At 56.2% G+C, this 18,966-nt stretch overlaps 2 protein-coding genes and 3 non-coding genes across 5 annotated transcripts; 4 read left to right on the plus strand and 1 right to left on the minus strand.

The window, feature by feature from the left end:
- Positions 1-1,362: 1,362 nt before the first annotated feature.
- Positions 1,363-8,223, minus strand: TRIM41 (tripartite motif containing 41). Its single transcript, XM_050914798.1, has 6 exons — positions 7,167-8,223; positions 5,344-5,439; positions 4,675-4,905; positions 3,961-3,983; positions 3,118-3,245; positions 1,363-2,537 (listed from the first exon to the last, which is right to left on the minus strand). Exons 1-6 carry the CDS (start codon positions 8,094-8,096, stop codon positions 2,020-2,022), a joined length of 1,926 nt encoding a protein of 641 aa, XP_050770755.1. The 5' UTR covers positions 8,097-8,223; the 3' UTR covers positions 1,363-2,019.
- A 993-nt stretch (positions 8,224-9,216) lies between these two features.
- Positions 9,217-9,289, plus strand: TRNAK-CUU (transfer RNA lysine (anticodon CUU)). Its single transcript has one exon. It is a non-coding gene; the product is annotated as a tRNA-Lys (tRNA).
- A 166-nt stretch (positions 9,290-9,455) lies between these two features.
- On the plus strand, positions 9,456-9,528 carry TRNAV-CAC (transfer RNA valine (anticodon CAC)). Its single transcript has one exon. It is a non-coding gene; the product is annotated as a tRNA-Val (tRNA).
- A 280-nt stretch (positions 9,529-9,808) lies between these two features.
- On the plus strand, positions 9,809-9,881 carry TRNAK-CUU (transfer RNA lysine (anticodon CUU)). Its single transcript has one exon. It is a non-coding gene; the product is annotated as a tRNA-Lys (tRNA).
- Positions 9,882-12,550: 2,669 nt separating this feature from the next.
- LOC127029186 (E3 ubiquitin-protein ligase TRIM7-like) lies at positions 12,551-18,962 on the plus strand. The gene is made up of 7 exons (XM_050914802.1): positions 12,551-12,967; positions 14,559-14,654; positions 15,989-16,219; positions 16,877-16,899; positions 17,292-17,407; positions 18,076-18,108; positions 18,438-18,962. Exons 1-7 carry the CDS (start codon positions 12,551-12,553, stop codon positions 18,947-18,949), a joined length of 1,428 nt encoding a protein of 475 aa, XP_050770759.1. The 3' UTR covers positions 18,950-18,962.
- The last annotated feature ends 4 nt before the right edge of the window (positions 18,963-18,966 follow it).

An 18,966-nucleotide genomic window follows, 5' to 3' on the forward strand; every position in this document is an offset into this window, starting at 1 on the left:
GGCAAAAAGCCACCGTCCCTGACGGGGAGGGCTTTACGTCCCCAAGAAGTTGTCCCCACACCTTCGAGGTTGGGGACGTGGTGGTGGGACGGGGCTTGGGGATGGGGCGACCAGCAGAACTTTTGAGAGCTGCGGGAGACGATCGTGGGTTAAAACCTGCGACGCAGAAAAATCATAGCGGAGGGAAATAATTACGTGATCGCAGGCGGCGTGGTAGGGCTTGGAAGACGTTCTCTGTCCTCCTGGCTGACGAGGGACTCCGTGTTTCTTCTCGCACGCGTGGTGTCGCTGCGAAAGACCTGCAGACCTGGGAAAACAAACACAATTCCCAAGAAAACGCAGAAAGCAGATAAATTTAAGCAGCAGCGGTGGTTACAAAAGCGAGGCCTGTGGGTCTCGTCGCCCGTGTTAACGAAGGAGAGGTTTTAAGGTGGCGCTCCCTCACCCCAGCCGCCTCCAGGCACCGAGCCCATGCCCAAACAGCCATTTTCTGCAGATTTAGGACTTTTTTGTTTGGTTTTTGGCCCTTTCCTGGCTGGCAGACCCCCAAGCCACCCGTGTCACCGAGCCGGGAGGGACTTTGGTCCCTCGGTGACGCTGACGGATGCTGCCCGCGACGGGCGGATAAGAGTCGGCTGCTTCGGGAAGGGATACGGACACACGGCTCTGGGCCTGACCTAATCTCATTAAGAAGGATTAGGTCAAGATTAACGAGGCAAGATTTAAAACGCATCTGCTTACCAGGATGATTCGTTATCAGCAAGGCCAGGCAGGCTGGGGGGGGACCTGGACCCCGATTCCGGTGCGCAATTTAAGCCAGACTCGTTTGGAAAGGGCTCCCAGATCTTTTAAGCCTCCACCAGGATCTCAATAAACCAGACACTCGGGTTTACAACCTTACTCTTTATTATTATTATTATTTCTTGACATTTCATAAAACTAAATCTCCATTTAATTCTCATTTTAGCCAAAAATATTTTGAACTAGCTCTGTAATGCCAACAGGAAAAAAAAAAAAATACCAACCCACCAACAGAAAAAAAAAAAAAAGAATAAAACACAACCGGTGCGGTCAGAGTCTCTCGAGTGGGACAGGATTCAGCTGGAAACTCAACAGCAGCCGAGGAGAAAAAAAAAAAAGGCAGAGGGGAGAGAAAATAAATATCCCCATCTCGGAGAGCTCTCAAGCTGCAAGGGGAAAACGGGAGGCCGGTTCCGACCCCCGCGGCCGGGATCTGCCGGCTCAGGAGGAGGAGACCAGCTCTTTGCACCCTCCTCGGCCCCCAGTAAAGTGCCAGGCCCACAAGAAATGGTGACGAAGGGAATGGGGGGGATGTTACGAGATCTGAGACACCCCCCCCCCCAAAAAAAAGTGACAGGGAAGGCGAGGAACAGGAGAAGATCGCAGGTTAAGACGGGTTTGACTCCGGGTCCGAACACCAGCTGGGGTCCGAAGATGCTCAGAAGGTGAATCCCAAGAAATCCAGGCACCTTGGTGCAACTGGGATACGAAAGCCGATGATTTTGGGAAGATGATGATGGGAGTTTCAAGAAGCCAGGAGCGCTCGCTCCCCGACGTACAGACCCTCCCCAGGAGCTCGAGGGCTCGAGCTCTGCGTCCGAAGAGAGCCAAGACGCAGCTCGGCACTCAACCGCGGGCGGCGAGCACGCTGGAAAGCTTCAGGCGTCGACCGGGAAAAGGGAGAGAGGAGCTCCTAGCAGCAAGAGCCTACGTGAAAAACACCTCCGAGGCGGATCCTTCCCTATTCCAAACAAAACCAGCTTCGGATCGGCGTGGCGGCGAGATCCCGGGGAGGAGCTGACGGGAGGTCGAGGGAAGAGGCCTTGTGAGCAAGCAGGTGCAAGACGACAAGTGCAGCGTTGGATCCCAAAACGGGATCCGAGGGATTAAGGGGTAGGGTAGGAAAAAGAGCATGGCTGTGTGCAAGGCCAGATCCCAGGGTGAGGCTGGATCCGGCGTGGGAAGAGGCGGCCGGCGGGGAGGGCGAGGGACGGCCGGTCAGGCACAGATTTTGATGCGGGTGCCCTTGGCTAAGATGCGAAAGAAAGGGAAGATGCGCTCGTGGAAGGAGGCGTTGAAGGTGTGGATGTGGGTCATGCTTTCGGCGTTGTAGAAGCAGAGCTGACCCCGCTCGTAGTCCAGGTAGACGCCGAAGCGCCGGGGCCGTTCGCTGGGCGACAGGGCCGTCTGCTCCGTGGCCGTCAACGCCTGGTACTTCTTCCCGTTGGTGCCCACGCACCAAATTTCTCGTTTCTGGTGAGGCCCCACGGTCTTCTCTTTGCGACGAGCCGTTTCGCGGGCTGCGCCCACCGCCCAACCTCGTCGGCCTCCCACCTCTACCTCCCAGTAGTGACGGCCGGTGGTGAAGCCCTGGGAACCCAGCACGCAATAATCCGAATCGAAACGTTTGGGGTTGTCCGGCAGGTCCTGGCGGCGTTCGCCCAGCTTGACGCTGCGTCGGTCGAGGGAGAGGCTCAGGCGAGGGTGGGCTGTGTCGGGGTCCAGGGTCACGTCGGCTGGAAGAGAGACGGGGACGTTAGGGGGTCGCCGGTCACCCCTATCTCCTCACAGATCCCAATCCCAAGATTTTTTTCCCCCTCCTCCGAGTTCCCAACCCCAAATCCTCACCCACATGCGTCCCTGCAGCACCAGTGGCTACCGTGACCGATAGCCCCCACCGTGGGTCTGTACTGGTTTTGGCTGGGATAGAGTTAAACCTCTTTAAACCCCAATTTCTTCTAACTCCTCTAAATCCCAATTTCTTCTAACTCCGGGACAGGTCCCATCCCAGCCCCACACGGAGCGGTCAGCAGCTCTGGATCCAGCTCTGCTTTTGGGATGGGAAGAGGAAACAGCCATGTTAGGAGAGAATCCAGATCAAAGGACAGAGCAAGGCGTGGGGAGGAAGGAGAGGAGAGGCCGGTATTGAGGGGACTGGCAGAAAGAGGGGGTGCAAATCCTGGGGAAGGCAGAGCTGGAGGGGGAAGCCCAAGAGATCCCAGCCTGGGAGGGCAGGGAAGGAGCAGCGTCCGTTCCCCAGGACCTCACTGAGAAGCCGCGTCGTCCCCTTGGGCAGGGGAGCCAGGTCTCGCTCACCTTGAGGGACTTTACTGAAGACTTTCTCCATCTTCCTCATCACCACGTCCTGCAGAAAGTAGTTGCGATATTTTTTCCCCACGTCCACCGGCACCATCTCGGGCTCCTGGAATTTGATGTTCTCGCATCTGCCAAGGGGGAAGGAAAAAAAAAAAAAGTGGGGATTCAGTGTGCTGAGCGGGGAGGTAAAGACAACCACAGGAGAAACGAGATGCCCTGCACACAGCCAAAAAAACCCAGAGCGGGGCAGAGATCGGCTGAACCGGTTACGCTGGTACAGCCGGCGGTCCCCACCCTGTCTCGGCCGCAGGAAGCAGCCGAATCTCGGGCAGGGATGGAGCCGCGTCCACCCAGCACCGGGGACAGCCAGGCCGTGCTCTGACACGGCCCCGTTACCTGCCGGCGAGCGGCTGGGGGCCGATTTAGAAGAGCGGCTGGTTGTCCGATTTAAAGATGGAGGAAAAAGAACGATCCCTCCAGACTCACCAGCGGCTCCTGCTTCCCCGGGGCACGAGGTCTGCGCTGGCACACCCAGCTCCGCTCTCAAGAAGTGGCTGCCAGGTGCTGCGAGGGACTCCGAGATCTCTTCCCAGCCTTTCTCCTCTCCCGTATGTCCCCAGCCATCCCCAAAAATCCCATCTGTACCCCACCGGGCCATCAGCCAGGAGTTCCCACCATCACGTTCGTTCCGACACCAGCCATAACCGAGCTTTCCCTCGCGTCACCCAACCCCAGCCTGGAAAAGCGCCCACCAGACGGGGTTTAAAACAAAAGCTCATGGGGTTTTCCCCCCCCCCACAAAAGCTATTTACAGCAAGGAGACGCCAACGGAAAGTGACTGACCTGATAAAAGTGCCTTTGATGTCCTGCAAAAGGAGGCAGCCGGGTGGGAAGCGGGCAGAAAGAGAAAGAAAAGATTAGGGAGGAGTGAGGCCGATCCCACCGTGGCTCACGCTAAATCTGCTTAGCAGCCACGGCTCAGCACTGTGACCAGGATGAGTCCCCGGCCATGGTCAGGTGGTGGGAATATCCCACAGAGAGACATATCCCATGGATTTACCCCGTGGTAGAGGCTTTTCCCACTAATACAGGCACCCTAGCAACCCCCAAATCTCTTGGGGCGTCCTGTTCCTTTCCCATTTTTCCTCTCTGATCCCACGGATGTTGCGGGATCCCTGACCGGAGGGACGGGGAAGGATCTAGCCCAGCAGGTAAGGACGTTCTCCCATGAGGGAGACCCTTTTCGAAGCAAGGTCCAGTCCCTTCTTGGCAGCTCTGCTTAATTCCCACCGCTAACGTTATCTCCTCGTCATAAAGCGGGGCCAGAGTTCCTACAGCCGCCGGCGCAGAGCCGAGCGAGGGTTCACGGTCCAGAGATCAACTGCGTGAATCACCCCAGTTTACAGCTCTTTGGGAACGTTCAAAAACATCTGGGAGAGGCCTCGCCCGGCAACGGCAGCAGGGCTCTGCCCTCCTCCTGGGATCCCTGATCCCGACTTTCCCCTCTTCCCATCCCAGGGATGGGGGGAAAATAAACAAACAAACAAAGAAAAAGACCTTGAGCAGTTGCAGCCCATCCTGTTTGCTCTTGTCCTCCGCCTCGGCGATGAGCCGGCTGAGGGCAGCGCTCTGCTCTTCCAGCTGGCTGATGTTGCTGCTCTGACGGGCCAGCAAGCTCTCGTAGCGTTCCTCCAACTGGTGCAAGAGCAGGACCTGCTCCCCGATGAGGAACTGGTGCAGCAGCTCGAAGTCCGACTCGAATTCCTTGATCTCTAGCTTCATCTTGTCCTGCAGAGCACGGAAGAGGGAGGAGAGGCATCCTTAGCTCAAGTGGCAGACCCAAAGGACATCAATTTGTTCTCTCTCCCAGGCTACCAATTCCCACAACGCATTCAGACACAAAACCCCCTTAATTAAGCTCTAATTCAGCCGGGAAACAGCTTCCAGCCCTTGCGATCCCAACGATTGCAGCAAAGGGACCGCAACGCCTCCGTGAGAGCTCATATCCGCAAGGCAGAGGGGGAAAAGCTTCCCTGCTCATCCCCCTCACCAGACTTCGGGCCAAGAAACACTCCCAGCGCTGGTGTTCCAGCGTCCTCCTTAGCTGAGGGCTGATTATTTTTTGGCAGGGTGAAAGGTGGAAGACAAGAGAAATGGGAAACGAGTAAGGGTGGAAAGGAATCCTGCGCAGGATCATCCGCTGTGCCAGGAGCAGCCGGCTCTTACCCTCAGCTCCGTGATCTTCTCCTCCTCATTGGATTTCTGCTTCAGGACCGCATCCAGCTTCTTCTTGAGCGGCTCCAGGTGGCTCTGGAGTTTGTTCTGAGAGAAAGAAATGCATCTCAAGCATGCCTGGCTCAGGCAATCCCCTCCTTCCTCTCCCCTTTCAGTCCCTAGCTCCATGGCAGGGCTGAAAACAAAGCCTCCTGCCCAGATTTCAGACCGCTTTCCCTAAGTGCTCGTTCTGGGAGCCGGTTTTAATTAGAAAGCCAAAAATCCTGCTCCACTCTGATCAGGGAACATCCACAAACGCCAGATCCGCAGTCACCAAGCGCAGACTGTTCGATGCGTGGCTCGAGCCATCGTGCATGCGTCCCGCTGGGTTGGGATCAGGACCCAGAGAGGGATCCGTGCTCCTAAATTCAGCACAAACCTAGGGCAGGCTTCGACCATCCTTTCAGGCTGTGCCTTTTGGTAGCAGCGTGGTCCTAGATCCGCTTAAGCCAACGACAAAATCACTACCTGCTTCATCAGTCGTGATTCCCTGCGCTGAATAAGCTTTGGCATTTCCAAAAAAACCCAACCACTTCTGCCCTGCCGCCCTCCCAGGACGCTCCCTCTGCCCTTCACAAACAGCTCTGCCCTTGAGAAATTAATTTTTCTGCCTCCTCGAGTATTTGCAGCGTCTTCCCCACAGCAAAGGAAAGGGGAAAACGGACTGAGCCGACCCAAGAACAAACAGCACTGCCGGCCGTGCTCCGACAACCCACCACGAAACAGCCCGACGCAGGGATGAGACACCCCAGCACTGTCCTTCCCCCCCCAAACTGCCTCCGTCTCCCCAAGCCTCCTCCTGGCTACCAAACCCCCCCAAAAAATCTCCAGGGGCTCAAAGGGTGCCGACTCTGATGGGAGCTGCCAACATATCAGCCATGGCCGGAGCTCTGGAGAGCTTCCAGCGAGGGAGGATGAGGTGAGATGCAACCATGTGCAGCAGTAACTCCTCCAAGACGCCTTTGGATATTAAAGGAACCAAAAAACCCCACTCCTTTCTTCCAGAAGACCCCAAAAAGTGAGACATGACCTTGCGGAGAACCCGAAGCCGCAAGAGACGGGGTGAGCAGCAGCCTGAAGGGCTCAGCGACCACCGTCCCCTGTCCCCCACCGCGCTTTGTTTCAGGGTCCCCGGTTGCGTCCGAGTGGGAAGAGACACCTTTGAGACAGCAAGGCTGCCCTGTTAAAACCCCTACGGAAGGGTCTCTGCCGCGGGGGATTTGGGGTCAGGCTTTGAAGACCCTCAGGCAGGTATCGCGCGAGCTGAGCGAGGCTGGAGAGCCACCCGGGAAGGGCTTTGTAAGGTGTGGACCCACCACAACGTGGGTGCTCGTTTCAATCTGCTGCAGCCCGGAGGGGTTTCACCCAAAAAACCAGCCCAGCGGGACCAGCTGAGCTCACCCGCTTCTCGGCAGGACGATTTCTCCCCGATCCAGCCGGCTTTGCCTTTGTTACCATCACCGCCTGGTCCCCAAACCTCCCTCCTGGTGGTTAACCAGACCCTCCCCATCCAAACCAACCCAGCCGCCGGCTTCGGGGCTCCCAGCCTCCTGCACCCCAACCCACGCAGCCCGTTCGTCCCCAACCCCCCTCCGCTCGCCGAACCAGCCCGGCGAGACCCACCCGTACGCCGCCTCCAACCACCCAACGCCGTCTGCCTGCCGCCAGCGTAACCCAGCCCGCGCCGTCGGCTCCTGCCGGCCGCTGACGGCTCTGTCTTCCTCCCAGAAAAACCCCAAAGCACCCCGTTTATCCCGACCCCGAAACCTTGGTACCTTGTAATCCTGCACGACCTCCTCGAGAGGGACGACGCTGTGATGCTTGTGGCTCCGTGACTCCCTGCACACCACGCAGATGGCTTGTTCGTCCACCTCGCAGAAGAGCTTGAGGGGTTCCTGGTGCTTCTCGCAAAGATTCGGTGGCCCCTGACCCCCCACCGCTACCAGGACCCCCGGGACCCCCACTGCGGCACCCGAAACCGAGGGACCGGCGGCGGGCGGCGCGAGGCGCTGGGGGTGCGGGTGCAGCTGGCGGATGATTTGCACCATGTTGGCCAGCTGAAGGTTGGGTCGGAAATTCCTCTGGAAGAAGGTTTTTCGGCATTGCGGGCAGGTGAAGGTCTGGAGGCGTCGAGGCCGCGTGGCCAGGACAGGGGGAGGAGGCGTCTGCACCTCTTCTTCCTCCTCTTCCACCTCCTCCTCTTCCTCCACATCTTCCTCCATCACATCCTCGTCATAGTCCTCGTCCCCAAAGTAAAGCTCTCCCCCGACCCCACCGTCCCACATGTCCTCATCCACGGGATCTTCCCACAGGTCGGTGTCGTCCTCTTCCTCGCTCCACATGTCGTCTTCCTCCTCCTCCGCGCCGCCGTCCTCCTCCTCTTCCTCCTGCTCCACATCCAGCTCGTCCTCATCCAGCTCATCCTCCTCATCCTCCAGATCCTCCTCCAGCACGTCGCCCATCCCCACCTCTCCGCCGCCCACCGCCGCGGCCCCCGGGGCCACCTCGTACTCGGCCTCGCCGCCCCACAGCTGCGAGATGCAGACGCGGCAGAAATTGTGCCCGCAACCGATGGAAACGGGGTCCACGAAATAGTCCAAGCAGATGGCGCAAATGGCTTCCTCCTGCAGCGTCTCCACCGGGTTCAGCCGCCCGCTGGAGCCCCCCGAGGGGACCCCATCTCCTAAAACCACTGTGGCTGCCATGAGGGCGGCGGGGGGGGGAGCTGAGAGATCCTCCTCTTCCTCACAGGGCCCTGAGCTCCCTGTCGACCCCCAGGTGCTCCCTACGCTAGGGTGGGCACCAGCTCGAACCCAGAAGGGCGGCCGGTCCCCACCCAGGTGCCACCAAGGCCTTGGGGTGTCGCTTCCTCTTTCACCTCCCCCCCTTTCCCCCCCCCTCCCTCCAGGGCCGGGCACTGCTCTACCCCTCGCTATTGCTTCCCTTTAGCAACCCCCCCGACCCCCAAAACCGGGGGTTGGCCCCGTTCCTGCCCTGTCCCGGCCCCCAACAGCCGGGCCTGACCCCGCTCCCCACCCCACAACACCCCCAAGGCCCAACCGGAGCCCGGTGGAGGCCTCACTCCTCCCCCAAACAAAGCCCCCCCCCCCGCCCCGCCGTCCGCCCTCAGCGGGGCCGAGCTCTAGGCCTCACCGCTCCCCACAGCGATCCCCACCGCCGGGCCTGGCCCCAGCCTCAGCCCAACCGGGCCCGGAGGTGCCGCCCTCGCTAGGCCGCTGCCCCGTCACCGCCCCGCTGCTCGCCGACCCCGGCCCGGACACGGGGAAGACGCTCTAGCCCCTCTCCCGCCCCCGCCGCCACCGCCGCCGCTGCTCTCTATGGTGCGGGCTCCGCCAACAGACGGGAAACACCGCAGCACTTCCGCTTTCCGGCCTCCCGCTGCAAACCCCGCCCCTTTAAGCGGCACCTGACCGGAAGTGGCGCGCTAGGCGCCGGCGGCGGGTTGCTAAGGAAACCGGGTGGGCGGAAGCGGACCGGGCGGCGCTTGAGCCGCGCCCCCCGCCCCCCCCCGCCGCTGCCTCCGTCGCCCCCGTTGCCGCGGGAACCGAGGCGCCCCGTTGTCCGTGCGGTCAGCGCGGAGGGAGGCGGCGACAGAGGCCACGGCGACCCCGTAGCCTCTGTGGTCTCCGCCGCCGCCCGGCGGCGGGCTTGTCTACCCCTTCACCTCGTTGCTCTTGGAGGTCTAGAGGGGGTCCGAGCCGGTGTTGTGCGGGCGGGGCCTGAAGGGCGTGGGCGGGGCCTTCGCGGGAGGGGGCGGGGCTGCCTGGGGCGCCACCTGGGGTGCGGGAGGGCGTTACGCCTATAGCCCGGCTAGCTCAGTCGGTAGAGCATGAGACTCTTAATCTCAGGGTCGTGGGTTCGAGCCCCACGTTGGGCGTTCTTAAATTTGTTTTACCCCCTATAATATCTCTTTTTGCTGCCCCACCGGACTCTTCCCCCCGCCGGAGCCGCGGAGCCCCCAGCGAGGCCCCGGCCCTCGGCGCCCGCCGCACCGGAGGGGGTTGCGCGGTCGTAGCCTCGCGGGGGGAACCATATTTCACGGCGTTTCTGTAGTGTAGTGGTTATCACGTTCGCCTCACACGCGAAAGGTCCCCGGTTCGAAACCGGGCAGAAACACTCGATTTTCCTTTTCTTTCCACCCTTTTTTTTTTCCCCTTTGCCCCACCTTCACCCAAGCACTTTTAGCTCTTACAAGCGCTTTGGCCCCGCAGCTTGCGGCGGGGTCCCGCTGGGTAACACACGGCTATTCCACCCCCGCCCCGGCGAGCGGCTCTTCCCCGGGACCCTGCGGACTCCCGGTACCGGCTCCGGTACCGTTAATGGCCACGATCGCTGCGGGACCCCGCAGCGGTCGCGGCCGCAGGGCCGGTTGTGGCCAGGGGGTCCTCTTTTAGCAGCCCGGCTAGCTCAGTCGGTAGAGCATGAGACTCTTAATCTCAGGGTCGTGGGTTCGAGCCCCACGTTGGGCGCTCATGAGTTCGGTTTTTGTTCCCGCCCCCCAACCCCACTCGTGAAAGCGGCTGAACCCCAACGCTTCGTGTTTTTATTAAAAGCAAAGGGTTGGAGTTTGTGGAAGGAAGGAAAAGAAAGGATCTGCAACCGGTCGCTGTGGGAATAACCACCCTTCTTCCATCGTTTTTCCTTTATATGTTTTAATCACAGCCCTTCTTCCATCATTTTTCCTTTATATAAGTTTTGATCGTAGCCCTTTCCCCCTCATTTTCCCTTTATGTAAGTTTTCCAAGCCCAATTCCCATCACACAGGGCGTCGGGGCCCCATCACAGCCCAATTCTTATTCCCTTTTCGAAGCAGAAAGGACTGCAGCGCGAATTCCCCTTGCTGCCACTTTTTTTCTCTACATTCATTTCCTTGGGGTTTTTTTTTTGCTTCACCTTCCTCTCTGGTTTTTAGAGGTATACATTTTTTTTTAACTCATAATTTAGAGAAGTCCTAAGGCAGAAGGGCTCACAACAATGTGCAAAGCCAATGCCCGAGGAAAACAAGGGCTGCAGCATCGCAGCAGCTATGCAGATGATATAAAAAACTGCTATTCTGGAGAGACCCCAAAGAGCTTGAACTGAGGCTGAACTGTTACCACGCTTGTGAGAAATGGAAAAGGACATTTTATTTTATTTTGGCCTTCATAAAAAGGGCTTGCTCTGATCTTATAGCTAACTCATCCATAGGTACTGATCAGTACCATGTATAATAACCACAGATACCGCACCGGCATCAAAATTACGGCCGCAGCGGAGAAAGAAAGGAGATTAGCATCTTCTCAGCTGAATTAGAGGTTTTCAAATCATCTCGAATTAGTGGCAATGAGCCACGGGGTCAGAGAGGTGGCCGAGGCGACGTCAGAAGTGGTGGAGGATGGCGGGGAAGCCGCTGGAAAAAGAGACCAAGTCTGCTCATCTTAAAAAGGGGGAAGGAGGGAGACAGCGGTGAATTTAGACTGGTCAGCGTAGCTTCATTTCCTGCAATGTACTGGAAAAAATAGCTAAGCCGTTCATCACCTAAAAAATAACCGATGTGGCTTTGCGGTACACTGAGTTCCTCCCCCTGCGGGGAGGAGAAAAATGGAGATTTTAAATCTGGATGGACCGGGATTTTGAAACTCTCATACAGCAAATGAGGGGACCATGGACTTGCTGACAGTTCAACGCTGAGCATCGAAACCCAGCGTCCAGCTGGATGGCTTTGCCGAGGGTTGGGCCGTGCATAAGCCTGTCGTGAGCCTGGCGTTAATTAATAATATTTCCCCAAAGCTTTGGCTGAAGGCGGTGGTGGGACTGTCGGATTTGCGGGTCGGAGACACAGCGGAGGATGCTGAAGGCTGGGATCAGCGTTTGCATCGGTGGGCAACAGCACGTGGGCGGGTACAAGACTAACTTTTATCTGCTGCCGGAGAATACAGATCCCATGCCCGAACACGTAGGCAGGATTATTTTTGGCATGGGAAAAGCCTTTCCCTCAGGTGGAAAATTACCCATTGCTGGAGGAGAGCACAGGGGTGTCTGTAAGAGCATCTCGACCGAAAGCCTTTCAGGATGGGTCCAGTGCCGGCGCGGGGCAGGGAACGGCCGCGGTGACCCTCTGAGCACGCCCTGACTTATCTCACCGAGGACATCTGAGCACTTCTCTCATTTTTTTTTTCTGCTGCTGCATGATTCATTTCCTCTGTCGAGTCACTTCTCGCAGCTCGGGAGCTGCAGGCGTCCTGCGCGGCCAGGGCTGCAGCTGCAGAGGTGGCCAAGAAGAAAGCAAAGCTTAGATTACTCATTTGCAATTAAACCAGCGACTCCTTGGCTTGAGCACGTACAGAGGAAGGGAAGAGGTACATGACGATGCACAAATGTATCGCAGGGCTGTAACCTGATTTGGCTGATCGGCCCTGGCTGAAAATTAAAATATACACCAAGCTGATGAAGCCTGGGCAGGGTTTGACCCGGAGATCCCTCAGACCGGGTTTATTCCCGGTCCCGGCGGTTACGGGGGAGCGTCCTGCCCTCCTGCGGGCTGGGATCACCTCCTAAATGAGCGGTGAGGATGCTGAGCTCTGCGATACGGAGTGTGCGGCAGCACTGAGCTCAGGTATTGCTGATCAACCCCACGGCTCTTCCTCCAGCTGGGCTCAAAAACACCTGCAGAAAAGAGGGAAGAAAGGGTTTTTTGTTTTTTTTTTTTTTTCCTGTAATTTTGTGTTTTGGCTGCACAGAGATGCTGGCAAGGGGCAGGGAGAGAGCGGTGGCATCCATAAGCTGTTCTTGCTGCCGAACGCTCCCCGCCATCAACTCATTATTTGGGACTCGGAGGTCATGGGTCAGGACAAGGAACTTCTTCTCTCTCTTCTCTCTTTAGCAGCAAACTTTTGAAGACCTTGAAATGCCTTTTGGAGTGACTCAGGTTTCAGAGGGGTGTTGCAAAACTGCATTTTGCGCAGAAAACAGCCTGAAATTCCCCTTTCTCCGCCCCTCCTTCCTTTTACATCCTTTACGGGGCTGCACTTTTCAAACAAGACCTCCCAGTTCAGACAGCAAAAGCTAATCGAGAAGGCAACTCCCAGCTGCTGCTGAAAGATTAAAAAAAAAAATAAATTCAATGAAGCGAAAGTAATCGTGTCATTCTTCTTCAGCCATGGCCGAGCGCGACCCGCTGGAGAGCCTGCAGAAAGAAGCATCTTGCTCCATCTGCCTGGATTATTTCAGCGACCCGGTGTCCATCAACTGCGGACACAGCTTCTGCCGGGACTGCATCACGCGATGCTCCGGAAAATCGGACCGGAGGTTCGCCTGCCCCCAATGCCGAGGAATTGCCCAGAAAAGAAAATTTAGACCAAACCGTGAGCTGAGGAACCTGGCGGAGATCGCCAAGAAGCTGAGCTCGTGGGCAGGGTACGCGGCCGGAGCGGGCAGCCTGTGCCCGAAGCATCAGGAACCGCTCAAGCTCTTCTGCCAGGAGGACCGGACGGCTATCTGCGTGGTGTGCGACCGCTCCCACGCTCACCGCGCTCACACCGTCGCTCCCATCGAAGAAGCTGCCCAGGAGTGCAAAGTAAGAAATCACAGCGCCGTGCTTTGCTCTCATGGTTTTGGGGTTTTTTTTTTGGCCCATCAGAGGCTGAGGTCTGCTAGCCAGGGGCTTCTCCGCCTTCCCAAGGATACGGGGAAGGACGTGCCGTAGGATTTCTCAAGATTTGGGATGTAGCAGGTTGGGCTGAGCTGGTAGATCGTCTAGCTGCGCTTGCTTTGCATCGCTGCCTTGGCTCCAGCCCTGCCGGGGTGTGATGCAGCCACCCCGGTCTGCAGGAGCCCAGATGCATGGTGAGGGGCACAGCTCGGCTTGGGGGCACGCAGGGGGCAAGCAGAGACTTCAGGGTGCTGGGTCAGACCCAGCCCACCAGCAAAATCCACTCTCAGGGTCACCCCCGGACAGCATGAACTGATTAAAACCTGATTTTCACCGCGACCTCCGAAGCGGGATTTCAATTTAAACTTCTCGGGGTGACCTTGTCAGCTTGGATCCCTTTACAGAAAGCCACCGCTTTATTTGCTGTCACCCTCTCCGGGGACCACAAAGGAAGCTGAGGCCGGTAGCTCACCGAAAATACCCAAATTAGCAGAGCCGGACCCCACCTTCACTCACTTGTGCACAGGCAGGCTCTCGCGGCTAATTTTTGGGCAAGAATTGGACTGGAAATCCCAGATGAGTTGTCCTTTCCGCTGTAAATCTCTCCCCGAAGGAATTTCTTTCTGTGCAACCATCTCAGGATAACCGCGACGATGCTGGGAGGCATTTTTAATTCCCTTGAGGGAGGATGGGGTCAGGAGGAGGAGGAGGAGGAGGAGTTGTCGGTGCTTGTGCGGAGGAAGCTCGGTGACATTTCATCCTGCCCACAGGGGAAGAAATGACTGGGAATGGGGAGGTGAAAGGTGACGTTAGTCACGCCGTGAGCACGAAACAAAATGGGGGGAAGAAGAGGCGAGGGGCAGGAGGGAGAAAATAAGCTGATAGGAAATAAGAGGGGGTCAGGGTGGGGTGCGTGCGCCGCAAACGTCCATCGGCATTTGCCACGGGAGGGTCTTTTAGGAGTAGACGTTAAAAAAGGGGCATTTCTAAGGTGCAATTTATCTCCTCTTCAAAACAAACTCTGGGGACGTTATTCGTATTCATTATTCCTTGGTCTGCAGAAGGAGCTGAAGGTGACAAGTTTGGGCAGAAATGCTGATTCTGCAGCTGACGGGAAGTTGCAGCAATTTGGGGGACCCGATTAAGGGTAAAAAATGGATGTTAGGCTCGCGAGGGGATAAAATGAGCCAACCGAGGCAGAACAGATTACGGTGAACGCAGAAAATAACTGGCCACAAATACACTGGGAGAAGGAACCGGCAAAGACCAGAACAGGGGTGTAAACGAGGCTGCAATATTAAATACTGCCTTTATTCGACTCTTCATTCATGCGATGCTTCACAGAAAAGGTCTGAGGTGAAGAGGGGCAACAGAATAAAGAATATTTAAATATTTCCAAGTTCTGGTGGTCTCATGCTCGAACGCACCAGGAATTAGCTAGAGCAACATCGAAGCCGTGCATCCCTCTCCCCAACAACTTGCAGATTAATATTATTATTTTTTTTTTTATGCCCAGGAGCAAATCCAAAGCAAACTGAAGAGCCTCAGGGATGAAAGAGAAAGGCTCCAAGGATTAAAGCTGACTGGGGAGAAGAGAAGCCAGAAGTATCTGGTAGGTACTCGCTGCTGCTGTGTGCATGGAGGAGTCTTCTGCTGGTCTGATCTGCAGGTTAGCAGATGTTGGGTTGGCACCTCAATTTGCAGTGAGGAGGAAAACGCCTCCAGCTGCTCCTCCCAGATGGGCCCATCTCTCTTGCACTTGCTCCCTCTCGGTGAAGCACCCGTGAACGAAACGCAGATGTTTCTCGAGGGGAAATCGGCAGCCACAAAAGGCTAGTGGAGAGCGAGGTGGTTCCCCAATGGTGGAAAGGAGGTGCTCGCAGCTTAGCCCAGCCACGTTTCGGAGAGAGAGGAGATGGGCGTGTGGGTCCTCCCGGGCAGATCTGCACGATGGGGTGGTGGGACAGTGCTTCAGAGCCCTCCATCTTCGCCGCAGACTGCTGCACCCCGGGAGCTGCTTTCTGCCACCCAGCCCTGGAGATGGGTCAGCCACACCAAGCGTGAGGTCCGTTGGAGGTCCTTGTGTCCAACTCGGACCCTGATGGGGCTTTTCTACTGCTGCTTAGCTGTCTGGGTCCCGGTGAGGGTGGTGGCTCTCGTGGCAGCTTAGGGCATCCAGATGCAGACACATCTCCTTTGGAGAGTGCACCACGCCAGATGTTTCCACCACCTCCCAGCCCTGTTTTGGGCTACCAGAGGTTGGGGGATGGATTTGTAGCTCTAAGGAAGTGAGAGATGGTGATTTCCTCAAAAGCAGAAGCAGAAAGCACGGCAGATGTTTCACCGCGGCTTCATGAGAACAGGCAGGCTGCCGGGGCGAAGGTGAGCAGAGCAGGAAAGCCGTTGCCCGTCTAAGTAAAGCGGGGATGGAAGGAAAACACCACGAACATGCTGCTGGTTGCTTGCGCCGCGGTCCCCGGCCTGGATTCGGTCCCGTCCCATCCAGCTACCGCCCTCAATGCCAACACCTGGGAGTTTTGGGGAGTTGCACGTCCCAGGGACCATTTCCAACAACTTCTGCAAGATCTCACCACATCTGAATCCTCCTCTCACCCCGGTGTCCTCAAACGCTATCCCAGCGGGATTCGCCCCATCAAACGCTTGCAGATGCCTGCACGGTCTTCTCCAGGCTGTGGGAAAACCATGAAGCAACACTGCCCGCATATTTCTCGAGCTGAAAAATAAAAACAACCCCCTAAAAAGGCCAGGTGCATTTTATGACTCCACAGGCCATCACACAAAGCTCAAAGGGGACCCAGAGCCGCGTGCTGTGGACTTAGATTGGCCTCAGGGCCAAAGAACAGCCCTTGCTCCCGTTTTATTTAACTGGGTTTTGTAGGTCTCGGATTTCTTCTGTTCTCATCCCTCCCCATCTGTTCTTTGCAGCAGCAGACAAAAGCCGAGAGGTGGAAAATCATGTTGGTGTTTAAGCAGCTGCACCAGTTCCAGGACGAGCAGGAGCGTCTCCTCCTGATGTGGCTGGAGGACGTGGAGAAGCAGATAGTGCAGACCCAGACGGAGAACGACAGGAAGATCTCCACGGAGATCTCCCACCTCGGCAACCTCATCCGGGAGCTGGAAGGGATGAGCCCACAGCCGGAGAATAAATCCCTGCAGGTGAGAGCAAGGAGCTGGGCAATGGAGTTTGCGACGCTCTGAACGTGCCGTTGAGGTGGTGCTCTCTTCCCGCTCTCCCCAATCTCTTTGCCTTGACGTTTTGAGTAGTTTATTTAGACGCTCATTTCATGAAGAAGCCGTACCATACATTGTATATATCGGCATCAATGAGCTCTGCTATGCCATATCCAACCCGTGAAGAGGAGGACTCCAGAATTAGCATCTTGTAACTGTCCACCAACTGTTTCCCTCCCAGCCCCAGGCAAAGCAGGGGAGATGGACGCACATCTTGCACGACTGTGGCAAGAGTTAATAAATGAATCCTGGCTTAAGTCCAGGGTGAGGCTACCCAGCATAGGACCACACTTTCCCTCCCCAGGAGACCATGCCAGGCAGGACACAAGCAGCAGCAGTGTTTGGAAGTGGATGGGATATTCCACCAGCTGCGTCTGAGCATTTCTTCTAGCCAGGGACCAGACTGAAGGGCCCAAATGGGCCGCTGGATGAGTACAAGAGGCCCCTGATCTTGCTCTGTGCCAGCACAAGAAAATCTAAACCAAGCAAAGCGTGCTTGCAAACAACAGCTGAGGGAGATAAGAGATATAAACGGGCCTGAAGATCGCTGAAAGTTTAATTCCCATCTTCTCTCTCCTTTAGGATGCCAGGAGTGCCTTGACCAGGTATGTGGCTCTCCCTTTCCGGAGGGGATGGTCATCCCCAGCACAATGTCACAAAGCGGACACGAACGGGGGAGCAGGAGGGGTTATCCTCTCTACCAGAGTCCCAGCACTCAGGGTGAGGAAGAAGCTAGGGAGGAGATGGCCCTGGGGCAAGGTCGCGTCCCCACCATCTCCTCCGTTCAGCTGGAGGAAGCCAATATCCACCATTGAGGAGGTCCAGAGCAAGTGTGCGTCCTCCACAGGGACACTGGGACCACTGATATGCCCAGCGATGTCTCAACTGACTCAACCTGATGCGTGGGGAGAAATAAGCTTACCCGGCAGCTTTTCTAAGCAGGGTTTCTATGTAGCTCGTTCAGCAAGGAAGGAAAACAAAAGTCTTCTCCTTCCAGGTGTGAAGCAAGGACTTTCCAGCAACTGACAGAGAAGTTTCCCAGAGTGGAAAAGAGGCTCAAGGATTTATCTCAGAAAAACATCGTTCTGAAGGAAGCCCTCAGGAAATTCAAAGGTACAAAGGAAGGGGAAAATCTAAACACACTCCTGCAGCTGGAAAGGAGTGAACGCTAGCCAATTGCCAGCACAAAGCCCCAGCTAAGGAATGCTAACGATGAGTTACTCAATAATCCTTCTATCTGGGGCTGGAGCTGGAAGAGGGAGGGTAACTGTGTTCCCAGGCTTATTTGCTCATGCGCCTGAATGCTCGAGTAATGTGAAGGACTAGCACAAGCTCCTCCCTTTAGCTACACGAAGGAAATTAATCAAATTCTTGATTCCGGTCCTATTTAAACCGAACAGGCTGTAGGTAACATCTAGCCATCTGCGAGGGAGTCAGCGTGAAAAGTCAACATATTGCGAACGGATGGTGGTGTATTCATAGATGAGCCCTGAATGAGCTATTTTGAGACCGTTCTCCACGTTCAGATAACTGTCCCATTCCCTCCTCTGATCTCCAATTAGTAATTGGTGCAGTCAACTCTGAATTAAGGAAATATCCTCATAAAGCTGGTCATATTGGGTTTGAAGGTCCATCTGTCCATGAGCCGGACTTGTTCACCTGGTGATTTTGCTTGTTTTGCAAGGGGAAAGGTGCACCTCCTCGTATTTACCCATTTCTAATACACTCCCTCTCCCCCACAAACAAACTAACAGCACTTCTCTCCTCCTCTCTCCTTCCAGAGAGTCTCCCAGTTGAACTGGATGTGCAATGGGGTAAGTCGCAGGAGACTGGAGGTATACTGGGGTGAAAAACGGGACCCAAGTGAGAAAAGACAGCAAAAGCAGGGAACTCACACTTTCCTGGTGGGTTGGCAAGATGAATTTCTATTCCCCTTTGGTTGGAATTAAAAACAGTACAAATCATTAGAGCCTTTAAATAGATCTGTATGGCATATTTCATGGAGAAAGCCTTTACCGAACAGCTTCGGTCAGGCCAGGATTTCATCCCTGGAAAAAAACAGGAGGGTGCAGATGGAGAGAAATATCCACCACCTTCCCTCTGACATGCTGTTTTTCTTCTCTCGTGCTTTCCTTCCCATCAGCAAACGTGACTCTGGATCCAGACACAGCAAACCCCCACCTCGTCCTCTCCGAGGACCGGAGGAGCGTGAGGTGGGATGAAACGCCCCAGAATTTGCCCAACAATCCCCAGAGATTTGATACCTACTGCTCCGTGTTGGGTTGCGAAGGCTTCACGGTGGGGAGGCACTACTGGGAAGTGCAGCTGGGGAGCAGGGGGTTTTGGGCCGTAGGGGTGGCCAGAGACTCGGCGTGGAGAAAGGGTTGGATTAACCTCGACCCTTCCCAGGGGATTTGGGCTGTTGGCATCTGTGGGGACAGGTTTCAAGCTTTCACCTCCTTTGAAACCGTTCAGCCTCTGAACGGGAGGCCAAGGACTATCCGGGTCTCTCTGGATTATGAGAAGGGACACGTGGCTTTCTTCAATGCTGATAACGAGACCTTGGCTTTTGCTTTTCCTCCGACTTCTTTCAATGGAGAGAAAATCCTGCCTTTCTTCTGGGTTTGGGAGTCCAGGATCCAGCTGGCTCCCTGAGACAGCATGGGCAGCAA

The sequence above is a fragment of the Gymnogyps californianus genome, unplaced genomic scaffold (genome assembly GCF_018139145.2).
Source record: "Gymnogyps californianus isolate 813 unplaced genomic scaffold, ASM1813914v2 HiC_scaffold_84, whole genome shotgun sequence".
NCBI lineage: Eukaryota > Metazoa > Chordata > Aves > Accipitriformes > Cathartidae > Gymnogyps > Gymnogyps californianus.